Genomic DNA, 14,633 nt, shown 5'->3' with positions numbered 1-14,633 from the left:
CCATCCATCATCCATCCATCCATCCATCCATCCATCCATCCATCCATCCATCCATCATCCATCCATCCATCCATCCATCCATCCATCCATCCATCCATCCATCCATCATCCATCCATCCATCCATCCATCCATCCATCCATCCATCCATCCATCATCCATCCATCCATCCATCCATCCATCCATCCATCCATCCATCCATCATCCATCCATCCATCCATCCATCCATCCATCCATCCATCCATCCATCATTCCATCTGTCCATGTACTACCAATCCATCCATCCATCATACCTCCATAATCTCTTTCTTCCAATCAACAAAGGACTAGGTACACCATGAACAGACACACCTGGAAAGAATAATCCTTTTGAGGGTGATTTTGGGTCATAAATATTCATCTTGTATTTCAGTTATTAGGAAAAAGTTGATCACCTTACTAACAATGAGATGTTTAAACAGTGGGAGTACAAAGTAACCTCAGAGACCAACTTCTGAACTTCACCGAGAAAAGATCCAGTCTGGACTCCAACTTTTGGTCTCATGCTTCCCACTACATTCTGTATATTCTCATATAATCCCCTGAACTATTTGTTTATGTAGTTCCACATGTGCCAGTGATGTATTTCTCTTCTTGAATGTACAGTTTCCAGACTGCATATATTCTGTTCTTTTCCAGTTTCCTATGATCAGTGAATTTGGTGAAGAGAGGGTTGTGTGTTGCTCCTGTGAGCCCATCATCAAGGACACCAGTGTGATCCAGTCAGAAACCACCAACTTCCAACAGAGGATCAACTCCCTGAGTCAAGAGGTACATGGTGACACCACCACAGAGAGAGGAACCAGGAGTTTAAAGATGCTACGAACGTTCCTGGTGACTAAACTCTTTGTTGACTTAACCAAAGCTTGAATAAAGACCAGTTGACTCGTCTGAACAAGTAAAACACACAAGGTCTTATGGGCTCTTACAGTTCAATCTTTTTTTTTTTTTCATTTTGGTGCCTAACGTTCCTCTCCTGACATTTAGAATACAGTGAAGCTAATCAGCTGATTCCTCTGGCTTTAACCTGGTCTGACTGCTCGTGCAGAGAGTTCTGTTGATTCTTCCTAAACCAGGTTCCCAATGGGTTGCCAGGTTGACTGAGATGGGCAGACAGATGGGTTGAAATGTAAAATGGCAGGATGTGAACCATGAACTGTCCTTGTTTTCTGCATCAATGAAAGTCAACAGCATCTCTGACAGTCAGTTTTTACAGGAAATCAACCTCTTAACGGTTTGACAGCAGATAGTTTAGAAACATGATATTAGTGGTATTGAGTTCAGTCCATACCCAGTTTAGTTGAAAGCCAGTCTTTCCTTTTTGTGTGTTGAAATAATGGATGAAACACTGGAAATGTCATTGGGCTTTGAAAGAAATGCTCACAGACATATGTGTTGTGTTTGTCAGCTGCAGAAAAGCAAGGAGAGAGAGGAGAGGCTGGAGGAAGTCATCCAGGCTTATGAAAAGATTCATCTGGAGAAAAGCAGCGTGCAGAGAGACCTTGACAAGATGGTAAGAACGGACACAAAACCTGTGATGACGTTATGATTTTATACAGTTGCCCCTGTCCATCAGGTGATACCAGCTGGGAGGCTTCTGATTGGCTCCAGTTTTATTCTACAGCTGAGCAAAACAACCCCAAAACATACTGCCAGGGTTTCTTAAGAACTCCCTCCTGGATGGGGTGGCTCCCCGACAGAGGCCTGACTTTGACTTGATCTGGTCTCTCAGGGTTTATACAAATGTGTGTTACATTGAATTAGGCTTTTTATTTATTTTGGTGTTTTGTTTAGTTTTTTTCATTTGTTTCATCTAATTTTAATCGTTCCTTCATTCGAAATAAATAAATAAATACTCAGAGGATCTGTAGAGTAGTTCTCCAACATGTTTAAAACAAACTGAGCGGAACTGCTGCTGCTTCAAGGACTAAATTCTCTCCTGCTAAGTCACAATGTTCTTTGAATGAAGTTAAATAAATTTAACTTCATAACTTCTAAATTTGAATTTAAATAAAGTTTTATCCAGGATTGAGAGTATCAATACTTTATATGACGGTCCAGTACTGGTCCACACCTGGACTGGTTCTGAAGGAGACCAAAACAGGTGGACCAAGGGGAACCTGACAATATTTGATACTAATTGATTTATGCATCTGTCCTTTCTTGCATCAAGTGCAGTGAGAACATTTGCCCTTCATGTTGTCTGGTCACATGATCTGCCACATCACACTGAGACCAAATCTCTTTGGTACCAGTGGACACCGTGAAGGCCAGTCAGTTGTTTGGTAAATGGGATGAAGAGCTTGATGATGATGCTTCTCCATTTGTGCAGGGTTAAAACCAAAATTTAATTGAAGCTGACCAGCAAACTTGTCCCGTGTTGTAAGTTCCCGAGGCAGAGGTTGAGTTGTAAGCCACAATATGTGACATTTACACTATTGTTTGAAATGGCGTGTGTTTGTTTTTGTGTGTCAGACGACTCTGGCGGAGCAGCACCTGGAGAGGATCCACAGCCTGGAGTCGGCTCTCAGACAGAGAAACAGCTCGCTTCAGAAACTCAGCGTTCAGATGAGAAGCAAAGATACCTTTCAGTCTCAAATCCACGCCAGCCTGGACGTTCCCAGAGGTGGGTTCAGCTGGGATGAACATCAAACCCACCCTGGGAAAAAAAGCTCAGTGCAGGACCACCACACTTCTCTCAGTTGAGCTGACGTGACCACGGGAAAACTTTTACACTTATCACATGTTGGATCATTGTAAATTTCAAGCACTTCACACACACTAATTGATCCAGTAATGGTTAAAGGTTGTTGGGATCCAGAGAGAATAAAATCCTACTTAGAGTGTTTTGATCTAAAGTCTGGTCGGTCTTTATATCAGGGGTATCCAACTACAATGTTCGGACGTCCAGTTTGACAAACATCCTTGACGCAAAGTTCCGGAAGATCAGAATGTCGAACCATTTAGTGTGATATGTACCTTAGTCTATTCAGGTTTCCTCTCATAGTCCAAAAACATGGTTGTGAGGTTAACTGGTGACACTAAATTGCCCCAAGGTGTGAATGTGAGTGTGTGTGGTTGTCTGTCTCGGTGTGTCTGCTAGACTGGTGACCTGTCCAGGGTGTGTCCTGCCTTCGTCCACAGTACGCTGGGATTGGCTCCAGTGTCCTGCCACCCTGAACAGGATGGGTAGATTTAAGTAGCCTTGTAGTTCTATCAACATCGGCATGTAAACAGCAGCTGACTGTCAGATCAAATAAATTCAGTGCAATTCAAAACGTATTGACTATATTTATTATCATGTAACACACAATAGAAAGTATATGTATGACTGCCGATGTAATATTTTCTCATTTACTAAATAAAAGTCAGGCTCATTTTCAAAATGAGGGAAAATACATGAAACTTGAAAACAGGGAATGTTGAAATAAAGAAATTTGATTGAGAACAATAAAATGGCTTTTACAGATAAAACACATGTTACTTCTGGAGAAAAAACCCCTTCCGAGTCTTACAAACTGAGCTTTCAGGCACACACCTACTTGGAAATTGACCATGAGCACGAGGAGAGGCACAGCATTTACCCATTTAATGTTGTGTGACTTCCTGTGAGAATCCCCTGACAACTGTGATGAGAAATGAACCTGAATGAACGTGGTGAGGTGTAGTCCAAAGGTGAAGCTTTCAGAACGGCTGCTGAAGTTCACAATCGGCTTATTATTGAAGTCAACAAAAGACCCATCTGAGTGAATGTGATTGTGTGTGTTAGGCTCCTGGTGGACTGGTCATACTGGACTCTCAAACTACTGATTATCTGTGATTTCACTTCTGATTTCAGTGGTTAGTCTATTCAAGACTGTTTGTCTCATAATGTTGTTTTACATTGACAATTATAATAAGTGCGACAGTTTCTGAGCAAATGACACTCAGGTTTAGTGCGGTGGGACGAATGAACAGAAATGACTGTCCATTCCACATTAAATGCTCTATTTTCACTGTGAGTACTTCCATCTTCGGAGAGCGCCACCTGGTCTTTTCCACTCACTTTCTTTGTTCCTCTCATCTTTTTCTTTATCTTTCACAGTCTCACCATTTATCTTTCCTTCTTCCAATTCTTCGCATTTACATTAACTCTCGTCTCTGTGTCAGTCTCACCCCTGAAACATACAGATTTCATTGGCTGTGTGGTATCATGTGTGATGGCTTAACTCCAATGCAACTGGTCTGCCCGTTTCCTCATCCACTAAACAGTAAAGACTTACAATTCAAAAGAAGCGCCCGTCGGGTTACTACCTTAAAGACTACAAAATCTGCGCTGCTTGAATAAGACACACATTTCTGTTTGAGCTGAAAGTCCAGATAGGACAGCGTCTTGTCTGGAGAGGACAGCGTCTTGTCTGGATAAGACAGTGGCTTGTCTGGATAGGACAGCGTCTTGTCTGGATAGGACAGCGTCTTGTCTGGATAGGACAGCGTCTGGTCTGGATAGGACAGCGTCTTGTCTGGATAGGACAGCGTCTGGTCTGGATAGGACAGCGTCTGGTCTTGATAGGACAGCATCTTGTCTGGATAGGACAGCGTCTGGTCTGGATAGGAGAGCGTATGGGTCCAGACCTGGACCTTGTTCCACCACTTGATATAGTCAGCAACCGTTTGTCTCGTCATCGGTGTCCCTGTCTGTTACCCTGTGAAGTGTGCGTGTGTGTGTGTGTGTGTGTGTGTGTGTGTGTGTGTGTGTGTGTGTGTGTGTGTGTGTGTGTGTGTGTGTGTGTGTGTGTGTGTGTGTGTGTGTGTGTGTGTGTGTGTGTGTGTGTGTGTGTGTGTGTGTGTGTGTGTCTGTGTCTGTGTCTGTGTGTCTGTGTGTCTGCGTGTGAATCATCCATTTATGTTCCCCCGTGTCCATTACCCTCATGTGGTTCACCCGTGTTTCTGTCTTAAACCCTTCTCTCCTCATGCCTCACTGCCAGATCTTCTCGGTTGCTTCGTCTCCAGAGATCCAGCAGATCCTAGCGTTCTCCCGAGTGTTTCTCCAGTTTCTCGTCAGCTCTCGAGTTTTGGACCTTTGCCCGTGTTTAGACTCTCTGTGGTTAGACATTTTGGACGTAATTGCTTTGGCACTCTCTTTGAGAAAATAAAGCCTTTGAACTGATCTGCCCGTGTCGGTCTGCTTTTGGGTCCGCCACGTTCCTGATAAGACGATCTGGCCAAAGAATGGACACAGCAGACTGAAACCTCATTCATGCCACACTGGCACTCTGGCATGCAGGGAATGGCAGAGCGCCATGAGACTGAGACTGCCATCACTGCTGTGGGGAGTCAGGTCAAGCAGCTCCAGAGGCGATCACTCTGTATCTGTCGACGGAGCATCATCCGCCTCCACCTCAACTCCAGGGGCCACATTCCAACTTGCCATGCCCACCCGCTTCTCTGGGGACTCGGGCAAATGCCGGGAAATCCTGACCCAGTGTGAGATTCATTGTGAACTCCAGGGAGACATGTATCCAACCAACCACATGCTCCAGGGTGGCTTTTGTCATCTATCACTTCACCGGCTGAGCTGAACCATGGGCAATGGCAGAGTGGAGCCGTGGCCATGTCATCTGTGACAGCCTGCAGGCCATCACCAGGACACTCACCCGCGTCTTCCTGACCTTGGCCGAGAGGCTGCCTGCACCCTGGTGAATCTGTACCAGGGGACCTACCAGGTGCTGAACTACGCCATCGAATTCAGGACCCTGGCAGTCGAGAGAGAGTGGAACAAGGAGGCCCTCTGCACCGCATACGGCTAAAGTCTCTCAGAATGAATGGCTCTCTCCTTTGGACCTCCCAGACCACCTCAACAAGATCATCTCTATTGCCGCTATGGTTGACCACAGGCCTCCTGAGAGGGAGAGCCAGAGGGTATGTCTCTGGCGTTCTCCGGGGTCCGGTGCTGCCTCCGATCATTATCACGAAGCCCCGGGCTCCTCGTGCTTTCCTCCGAGACCAGCGGGGCCCAACTCCTCGACTCCTCAACTCCAGCATCTGTCGCCACAGATGAACCCATGCAGCAGGGCCACACCCGGCTACCACCGGAGGAATGGGAGAGACTTCTCTGGAAGTGACTTTACTTGTACTGTGGCTGACCTGGACAACAACTCATTTCTCTTCAAAGGTCAGGAACCTCTCCAGATGAGGGAAACCAAGAGGCAGATGATGCCTGCGAGTCACCTGCCCACAGTAACTCTTCCTCTGTGTCTCTTCAACAGGTAGTGATCGTGGACTCTGGGGCTGATGCCAACCTCTTGGACCAGCCACTCGCCGCTCACCTCCATCTGGAACTCATTCCCCTCGAGAAGCCTCTTCATGGCACCGCTCTAAACAGACAACTCCTGTGGCGGGTGACCCACTGCACCGAGCTCGTCACACTCTCCTTCCCGTATGGTCACTCTGAGCAAAGGAGCATCCTGGTTGCTGCCTCATCGGCTAACGCTCTCATCCTAGAGTCCCCCCTGATAAAAGGAGCATAATCCCCATGTGAACTGGTCCTCTGGGGCATCGATCCCTGTAGTGACCAATTTGCCAGATAAAGTGCCTCTGTGCACCACCTACCCCATCGACACCACCCATGGCATCTGTGTCACCAGATTTACCTGTTTCCTCAGTGCTCCAGGATTATTGAGATTTCAAGGAGGTCTTCAGTACGGCCCGGGCCACCTCCCTTCCTCTGCATCCCCCCTGTGACCGTGCCTTTAACCTGCTTTACGGTGCCACACTGCCCCGTGCAAAACTACATTCTCTGTCATCCCCAGAACATCAGGCGATGAAGGTGTGTATTGACACTTCCCTGACTGCGGACATCATTCCGCCCTCTTCATCACCTGGAGGGGGTGGGGCATAAGCAGGATAAGACGCTCCACCCCTGATTGACTACCGTGGGCTGAACAAATAACCATCAAGAACAGATACCTGCTTCTTCTAATCTCCACTGCCTTCAAACTCTTGCAGGGTGCAAAGGTGTTTACCAAGCTCGACCTCCGGAACACATACCACCAGGTTTCCTGTGGTATACCAGCTCTGTAGTTTTGGAACTTGGCTGATGTTTGGACTCTCTCTGGTTAGCTACTGTTTTGGACTCGACGCTTCGGCACTCTCTTTGAGAAAATAAACTCTTTGAATTGATCTACCCGAATCTGTCTGCTTTTGAGTCCGCCACGTACCTGATACTGAGATTTTTCTAATGAAGCTTGTGTTATACTTGTAATTCATGACCATTAAACTTACATAAGTTCTACTGTCCAATTGTTATTCTTCTATCATGATTGATTCTCAAAAAAAATAAATGTTTAAAGCAGATTTCTGCTGCTGTGAGTAGAAGTAACCAGTGGTCGAAATGAAAAACTTGCTTGAGTTAACGTAAAGCAATTGTCTTCTATGACCACCTGAGACCAAATCTGGAACAACGGTTTTTCTTGTAGTTTTGCCCAAAACCTCACATATTAAGCAAGCTGCTTGTAAGTTGTTTTTTGTTTTTTATAGCAGGAAAGTGTGCACATGTGGCACCAGAAACATTTTTATTTGCTCTAAAATGATCCCTGATGCGAGGACAGGAGGTCAGGCTGTAAATGCAGATGATATTCCCTGTTTTCCCAGGTGAACTGGAACACAGAATCTGTTTATTTGTTCCACTGAGGCCCTCCTTGGGCTCCAGCTCCAGCTTTCATTCTGCTCTCATTATATTTTATTATATTATCATATTATTTTGAGGTTCAACAGAAGTCAGACTTTTTGGAAATCAGCAATATGAAGGATTTGTCAGACACAATACAGTCTGAGTACAGCCCACTACACTGTGTAGAGGTTATTTCTTAAACAGTGCGTGATGGGAGAGATAGGATATACCCAGATTTATCCTGGATTTCACATCGTGTGCTTCATACAACTAAATGTGATCCCAGCAAACCCTTTTTTAGTTGCTCTTGGTGTATGTTTTTAAATTGATGGTCCATCATTTCACATCATCAAAATAAATGTTTCGATTTTGACATTGAATATTAATACATTTTATTGTCATAGGAATTAAATGAATTAAGACCTTTTTTGTCTTATGTTTAAAAAATCTGAATATTTACATTTCAATGAGTTTTCTTGCTATAAAACTAAATGTAAAACATTCTGAAATGTTCGTTGTCAGCCAACTTAAAACAATCTAGAAGATAATCATATACGTATAAGTGTGCACTGTCAGCTCGCCTGGCTCTTCCACAGATGAATCTGGACATATCTTCTGTTTTTCCTTCAGAGGGCCGCGGGCCGACCCTGCAGAGCTCCCGCAGCCTGGACGCCCTGTCGGACCTGAAGCTGCAGCGGCTGGAGGCGGAGCTGGAAGGGGCCCGGCACCAGGCCGAGGGGGCCTGTCAGAGGGAGAAGGAGCTGAGGGTGGAGCTCCAGAGGCTGCAGCAGGAGCTGGCACAGCTGCAGAACGTGCAGAGACAGGTACACTTGTGGAAGTTGATCCACTACTCTTCCACCAACACATCCATCTCCGCTGTATCACATTTGATTTTGTGCTTTTGGAGTTCTCACAGCTCCATCCAGTGACTTCATGGGCAACACAAGCAATAATGCACATAAAACGCTCGTTTGAATGTTTTGTTGTTTTTCTTAGTTGATGTTGCATGACGTCTCGAGGACCTTAGTAAATCAACCTTCGGACTCCAGAAAGTGTTTACTAAACTTCTTCCAATGTGGAAGTAAAATCCAAGGTGTGACTTTGGTCACAACTCTGGTAGTTGGAAAACAGTCAGGATGCATCCAATAAAGCTCCTCTATTTGAGAAAGAAGTAAAAGGACGCAATGTTTAATACACAATAACAGCAGAACATATCTAGCGATAACTCTATCTATGAGGCATTTTAAAAACGAACTTTGATTCTCCTAAACCTGCTCCAAGCTTACACTTGAGATGTTGACCACCTCCGTCTTCTCTTTCTTCTGCTCGGCAACAACAAAAAGTCTGTCAAAAACAAAGGTCCATGATGCTGCGGTCACTTCCTTTCTTGACATGTTGTGCTTTGCTTTGCATTGAACGGAATCTGCGTTCACACAGAACAACGACAAGTCAGGAATGGCACGAATCCCAATTCCTTACAGCGGATCACGATTTTGCCCTGAATTCTATGGTTCGGGGCCGAGGCGTCACGCACCGCCACAGACAGTTGCGACCTTTTATCATTATATAAGTAAGAGCAGGAAACAGTGGCGGATCAGCACGAGTCATTACACAGCGTCACCATTACTGTTCCATGGTGTTTTGAGCTAGTCAGCACATGGCTGATGTGCACCATTGTGCATCGTCACTTTCTCTCACCAATCTGTCAGGAATGTGGTGAATCAGGAGAATTTGGAGTATGCAGTGGTGGATTTTGCAATGAGCGATGTGGGCAGCCGGTCAGGTGCCCTCTGTGAAGGTGCACACCGCTCACTAGAGGAAATGACAATCTCCCCATCTCTGATGCGTCTCGTGGAGGTGCTGGTGTTCACCCAGGGTGTAAAACAAGTCAGGTCCACAGCTGGTATATATATATATATATATATACAGTATATATGGCTCCACACACACCCCAGTCATTCTACCATCAGCTGCTGTATGGTTCACATCCTCCAGATTGCTCCACATCCAGAGAAATGCCGTAGAGTTGCACAGAGAGGATGCAGCAGGGAAGTGAATGCTGTCACACTGTATAACTCATTAACACGCATCACAACTAATCCACATGCTCAGTTGCAAACTTCACATATTGAGACGAGTCTTGTTACTCTCGGAAGATTTGTTGGCCCCCAAAAACCAGCTCCACGAATATCAGGAATGTCGCACACTGATACAACCAATTAAGAACTTTATTGAGATGAGTTACTTCACATAAAGAATGTTAGGAATGAGCCAGGAATGACAGGAAAATGATATTCGTAGCTCATTGTGCTGATGTGTAAACGCACCCTAATTTACTATCTTGGAATAAAATGGTTGAAATGTCCCGTGGAGGGAATTGGAACATTTCTTAAGCTGAGGACAGACAGAAAGCTTTCAAAATCTGATACTGTGTCAAAAATACAGGAAACTGTAAGTAACACGACAACTCCACAAGGATAACCACAGCTCTCCGTCTTTCCACCTGTCAGTCACAGGACTTGTCTCCACACTGCGAACACTGCGACGTTGAATGGATAAAGAAGGCTGGAGATGAACAGTAAGTCTGGATTTACAGGGAGAAACACCTCTGATGAGGGACGGGAGTGTTTGTCAGCCCTTGTGTCTGTGTGCTGCAGGGTGAATCTGGCGCTGGCCTACACGGAGCTCACAGAGGAGCTGGGTCGGGTTCGAGGTCTGGCTGAGAAGCAGAGCGACCTTCTGCGGCACATTTCACAGGAGCCCGGTACGTCTGAACTCACAAGTACAGGAAAGAGTCAGAGGTGGACGAGTGGTGGACGAGCTTCATACAAGAAATAAAAGACGTAAACAATGCCTGAGTAACCCATAAAATTAAAAAATCCTTTACGTTTTCATGATTAAACTGCATTTTGACACTTTGACAAAATGTCATACTTGCGGAACGCTCTCATCTCATAAACAGAACAAACTCTCATTTACACATCTGTTACACTCGTCACAGTGAAGGCGTGGAGTCCATCACAGTTAGTGTTGAGGGAAGGGTCGACCGTTTCAAATCAGCAGTTCAATCAGCACAGATATCTTTGGATTGTGGGAAGTAGCTAAAAACACACATGCTCAGTGAGAATGTGCAAACTCCACCCAGAAAGGCCTGGGACATGAGCTCATGTCTTCTCAATGTGAGGAAATGTCATTTGTGGCGTAAGATATTAAATTGAGTGATTTTCCACAAGATATTCCTGAAAAGACCTTTTTTTTCCTCTTCACATTCTAAACGATGGACTTCAGTCCACTGTGAGGGTTGCTTGGTCCTGATTAGCTGTGTCACATCATCCGTTTTCTTTATTTCCGGTTTATCTAACCCTCAATATGCATTGTGGCCGCAAATCCTTTTGGCAACAATATGATGTTTATTGTTTGCACCTTATTTTACGTACAGTATCTACGTCCAGTTAGGTCAGTCTGCCAATCTATAACTTATTTACTTCTGTTGACGCTCTTATATTGGGATAATGTTGACAACTTGTCTGTATATCTTGCTGTCAAGTTTATTTAAAATTCATAATTTATGGACATTCAATCTAAATCAGGAGTGTTTTTAAAAAGGAGCCTCATTCACAACCAGGAGCACCTCATCCACATATGGGCAAATCTTTTCTGTCATTTTCATATTGTTTTAATGTTCCTATTGTTGTCAATTTATATACCAAAAGAGAATAAAGAGTTTTAGTGTTTCAATGATAAAAATCAATAATAATAAACAGATGTAACAGACTCTCTGTCATACAAATACCAACAGTGTTACTGTTCAGAACAACATCGTAGTTTCCCGGAGGTCTGTCTAAAGACGTGATACTTGTCATGTTTTTAGCAGTCGCAATGTTTTTGTGTGTTCATTGTGTCAGATAAAACGCAGAACAAGTGGAAAAAGTTGATTGTTCACTGTTCACTCTTTCTTCTCTTTGAAGTCCCACGATCTCCCACAACCCCTCAGCGTCTCTCCCCCCAGCACCTGTCGCTCTCGCCCGACAGGCTCCTCCCTTCTCCGTCGCCTCCCCTCTCCCCAAACAGTGGCCCCACCTCTTACTCCCATCAGCCAACCAGCAGCCGTCTTCGAGCCAAATTCCAGGGTCGCCGCAGTTACTCCGAGGTCAGTAAGACACACCTCACCACTTTTGTGCAGTTTTCTACAGAAACAGACTTGATCACACTTATTCAATATGGCCTCCTGTTCCTCCTCCTCCTCCTCCTCCTCCTGAACCTCCTCCTCCTCCTCCTCCTCCTCCTCCTTCTCCAGGTATCTGACCCTTCAGCCTTCCAGAGGCCCCCAAACTGCCTGATAAGGGACCCAGTGTCCATCCTCCCCAAAACCAGGTCCCTTCTGGGCGGGACTCCAGGCTACAGTCCAACCAAAGCCCAGCTCCGGACCTCGTTGGCGGGTCTGACCAGACCGGCATCGGCTCACGGAGTTGTGGGTGATCGTGGCGGAGGAGTAGGAGTGGGAGGAGAGAGGGGCGGAGGCAGCAGTCTGAGCAGCAGTCCTCATCACCGTCCTCTGGACCTCAGCTTCCCTTTAGCTGCAGAGGTGAGACACACCTCCAAGTTCTTATTCATGAAACTTAAAACGAAACGCAGGATGATACTCGGTGAATGAAGTGATAGCATTAACGAAACTGTAAAAAGGATTCGCTTCCTTTAAAATGGCCTAGTTTTCTGCATTAATTGACCAAAAGACTGATGATCAGAGACGGTAAAGATATTTCTTCAAGTCTTTAGCTGTTACTCCAGGGTTCCTTTCTGATGCATTGACCTTTGGTACAATCTTGACTGGGCATCCACGGCCATTTCAAGTAGCAACACAACTAAATCGTCTTCATCTTCCTGACAATTTGAATAACTGTGAAGATCTAAAATCTTTAAAATGGTTTTCTTGCTGCTTGAACAGCCCAATATTTCCTGACTGGAGGCCTTCAGAGATAGTTTGAAGTGTTTGAGTGTTTTTTGAGGTCAGAGGGGCTCAACATTCTTGTTTTACTGCCAACTGCTAACTTCAGTTAAATTTTGATTATTGATGATGATAACACATCGATGGACAACTAAGAGTTCACCTGAGGAGTTGATTTGACAAGCATGTCTTTTGGTTGGCTGAGGAAGCTGGAATACAGAAGGGCAAGGCAATTATATTTTTATTGAACCACCAGACAAATGAGGCTTTAACAGAACTGTAAATACATGACAACAAGAAGAAACACGACCTTGGCCCAGGTTCAAACCCATTCCTCATAGTTGTGAGGGTTACCATAGCAACAACTGGTCCACACCCAGCATATTATACATATTATTTATGACGTATAGGAGTGGTTCTACTCTAAAACAGTTGGTACTGCTGTATTTGACTTCCCGTTTGGTCCAGGTCCACCACTTCTGTCGCCTTGATGACCCTCCTGAGCCCACGCCGCTGGTGACGCCGCCGCAGTCCTCCGATGATGAAGAGGTGATCTCAGTGTTGCTGATGTCTGTGGCTGCTTCCTGCTTTTTCCCATAACATTGTGTTTCTTTCTTGTATAGGATGGATGCCCGTATCTGTCGCCGGCTGCCAGCCCGCCTCGGACTCTGGGCGCCATCGGGATCGGCGCGCCGCCGCAGAGGGAACAGCCCCACCACCCCTCCTTCCCATCTCCTAGGAAACAGCCCCAGCATCCCTCCTTTTCAGCCCCCGAGGGCCCGGCCGCCCTCTCCTGCCATCTGCCTCCCTACATGAACACCGAGCATGCTCAGTCATGGCCGTCTATTAATGTGAGCACTGAGCGCTGAGTGGAGTCAGCAGAGTTTCTCTGGAGGGCAAAGAGACTCACGGCCACACGTGATCACGCTATACACATGCATTCTGAAATGTCTGATCATTGCAGCTTTTTGATGCACTGAGGGACACAGTTTCATTGAAATACAGAGAAATAAACAAATAATGAGGTTTGAGTGAGTTGTATTTTGCTCTACCAGGTTCTGAAGTAGTAACTAAGTATAAGAAATCACAAACACTAAAGATGAACTACACAACTGTTCCCGTCTTTGTTCAATTTGAACCTTTAAGGTGATGATATTCCTTGAAGTGTGTGTCTGGTAGATGTTGAATATTTCCTTATAATGAGTGTTTGCTTACCAGGTTTCTTCCTCTGTGTAGTTATGGATGGAGTCGGAGGAGAACGCTTCCAGGAGCTGTCCTCTCTGTCAGCTGACCTTCCCCACCGGTTACCCTGACGACGCCCTCATCAAACACATCGACTCCCACCTGGAGAACAGCAAGATTTGACTTTTTTCCTCTTTTTTTAATAATATTTTTACACTCATTCCACTGGAGAGGGGCTCCAGGCTGTTCTGACTCGGTTCGATTCCCCAGGATGCTTTGATGAGCCTGCATGCGTCTTTCAGCGCTGTCTTCCTTTCTGCCTCATTGTTTTCTACGCAGTGTTACGTCTCCAAACACATTCCCTGAAGACACGGAACATGGTGTAACATCTCCCACAATGCATCTCATCACTGTCAGTAAGAACATGGCTGACGGTCCAGATCCGACACATCCAATACCAGAGGCACTGAACTGTTTTTCATGTAACATCGGTTCAACCAATTCTCATGTTGAGGATGAAAAAAGAAAACATTTGTAAACTTGACAACACTTAAATATTCCAAATGAAATGTGATTAAAAAGCCTTGATTGGGTGTGATGACATAATATTAATGTATTGTAACTGTTGCTACATGTGTAAAGTAGATCTTCCACCACGACAGGGAGTGTCATAGAAGAAGAAATAGGTCAGGACATCGAGGGCAGAATATGAGACTTATCTGAAGTGTCGGTTATTTGAAATGTAATGAAATATAGTCAGTCTGCATCCAAGGTACATAGATGTGTCTAAACTGATACCACGCAAACTATTCCAATAT

At 45.2% G+C, this 14,633-nt stretch overlaps 1 protein-coding gene across 2 annotated transcripts in view; it reads left to right on the top strand.

The window, feature by feature from the left end:
* The window catches only part of LOC308125264 (TANK-binding kinase 1-binding protein 1-like), a 30,954-nt gene extending 16,535 nt beyond the window's left edge, over positions 1 to 14,419 (top strand). For both annotated transcript variants that reach the window (XM_080488892.1, XM_080488891.1), the window contains exons 3-13: positions 677 to 808; positions 1,446 to 1,550; positions 2,513 to 2,663; positions 8,319 to 8,512; positions 10,199 to 10,266; positions 10,346 to 10,452; positions 11,657 to 11,838; positions 11,986 to 12,273; positions 13,102 to 13,182; positions 13,257 to 13,484; positions 13,870 to 14,419. In XM_080488892.1, the coding sequence (XP_080345018.1) occupies positions 677 to 808; positions 1,446 to 1,550; positions 2,513 to 2,663; positions 8,319 to 8,512; positions 10,199 to 10,266; positions 10,346 to 10,452; positions 11,657 to 11,838; positions 11,986 to 12,273; positions 13,102 to 13,182; positions 13,257 to 13,484; positions 13,870 to 13,998 (1,665 nt within the window). In that variant the 3' untranslated portion in view covers positions 13,999 to 14,419. The remainder of the gene's footprint in view (positions 1 to 676; positions 809 to 1,445; positions 1,551 to 2,512; positions 2,664 to 8,318; positions 8,513 to 10,198; positions 10,267 to 10,345; positions 10,453 to 11,656; positions 11,839 to 11,985; positions 12,274 to 13,101; positions 13,183 to 13,256; positions 13,485 to 13,869) is intronic.
* Positions 14,420 to 14,633: the final 214 nt, after the last annotated feature.

The sequence above is a fragment of the Lipophrys pholis genome, assembly GCF_963383615.2.
Source record: "Lipophrys pholis genome assembly, chromosome: 19".
In the NCBI taxonomy this organism is placed as follows: Eukaryota; Metazoa; Chordata; class Actinopteri; order Blenniiformes; family Blenniidae; genus Lipophrys; species Lipophrys pholis.
The sequence above is the reverse complement of the archived record's forward strand: the minus strand, read 5'-3'. Positions and strand labels throughout refer to the sequence as shown.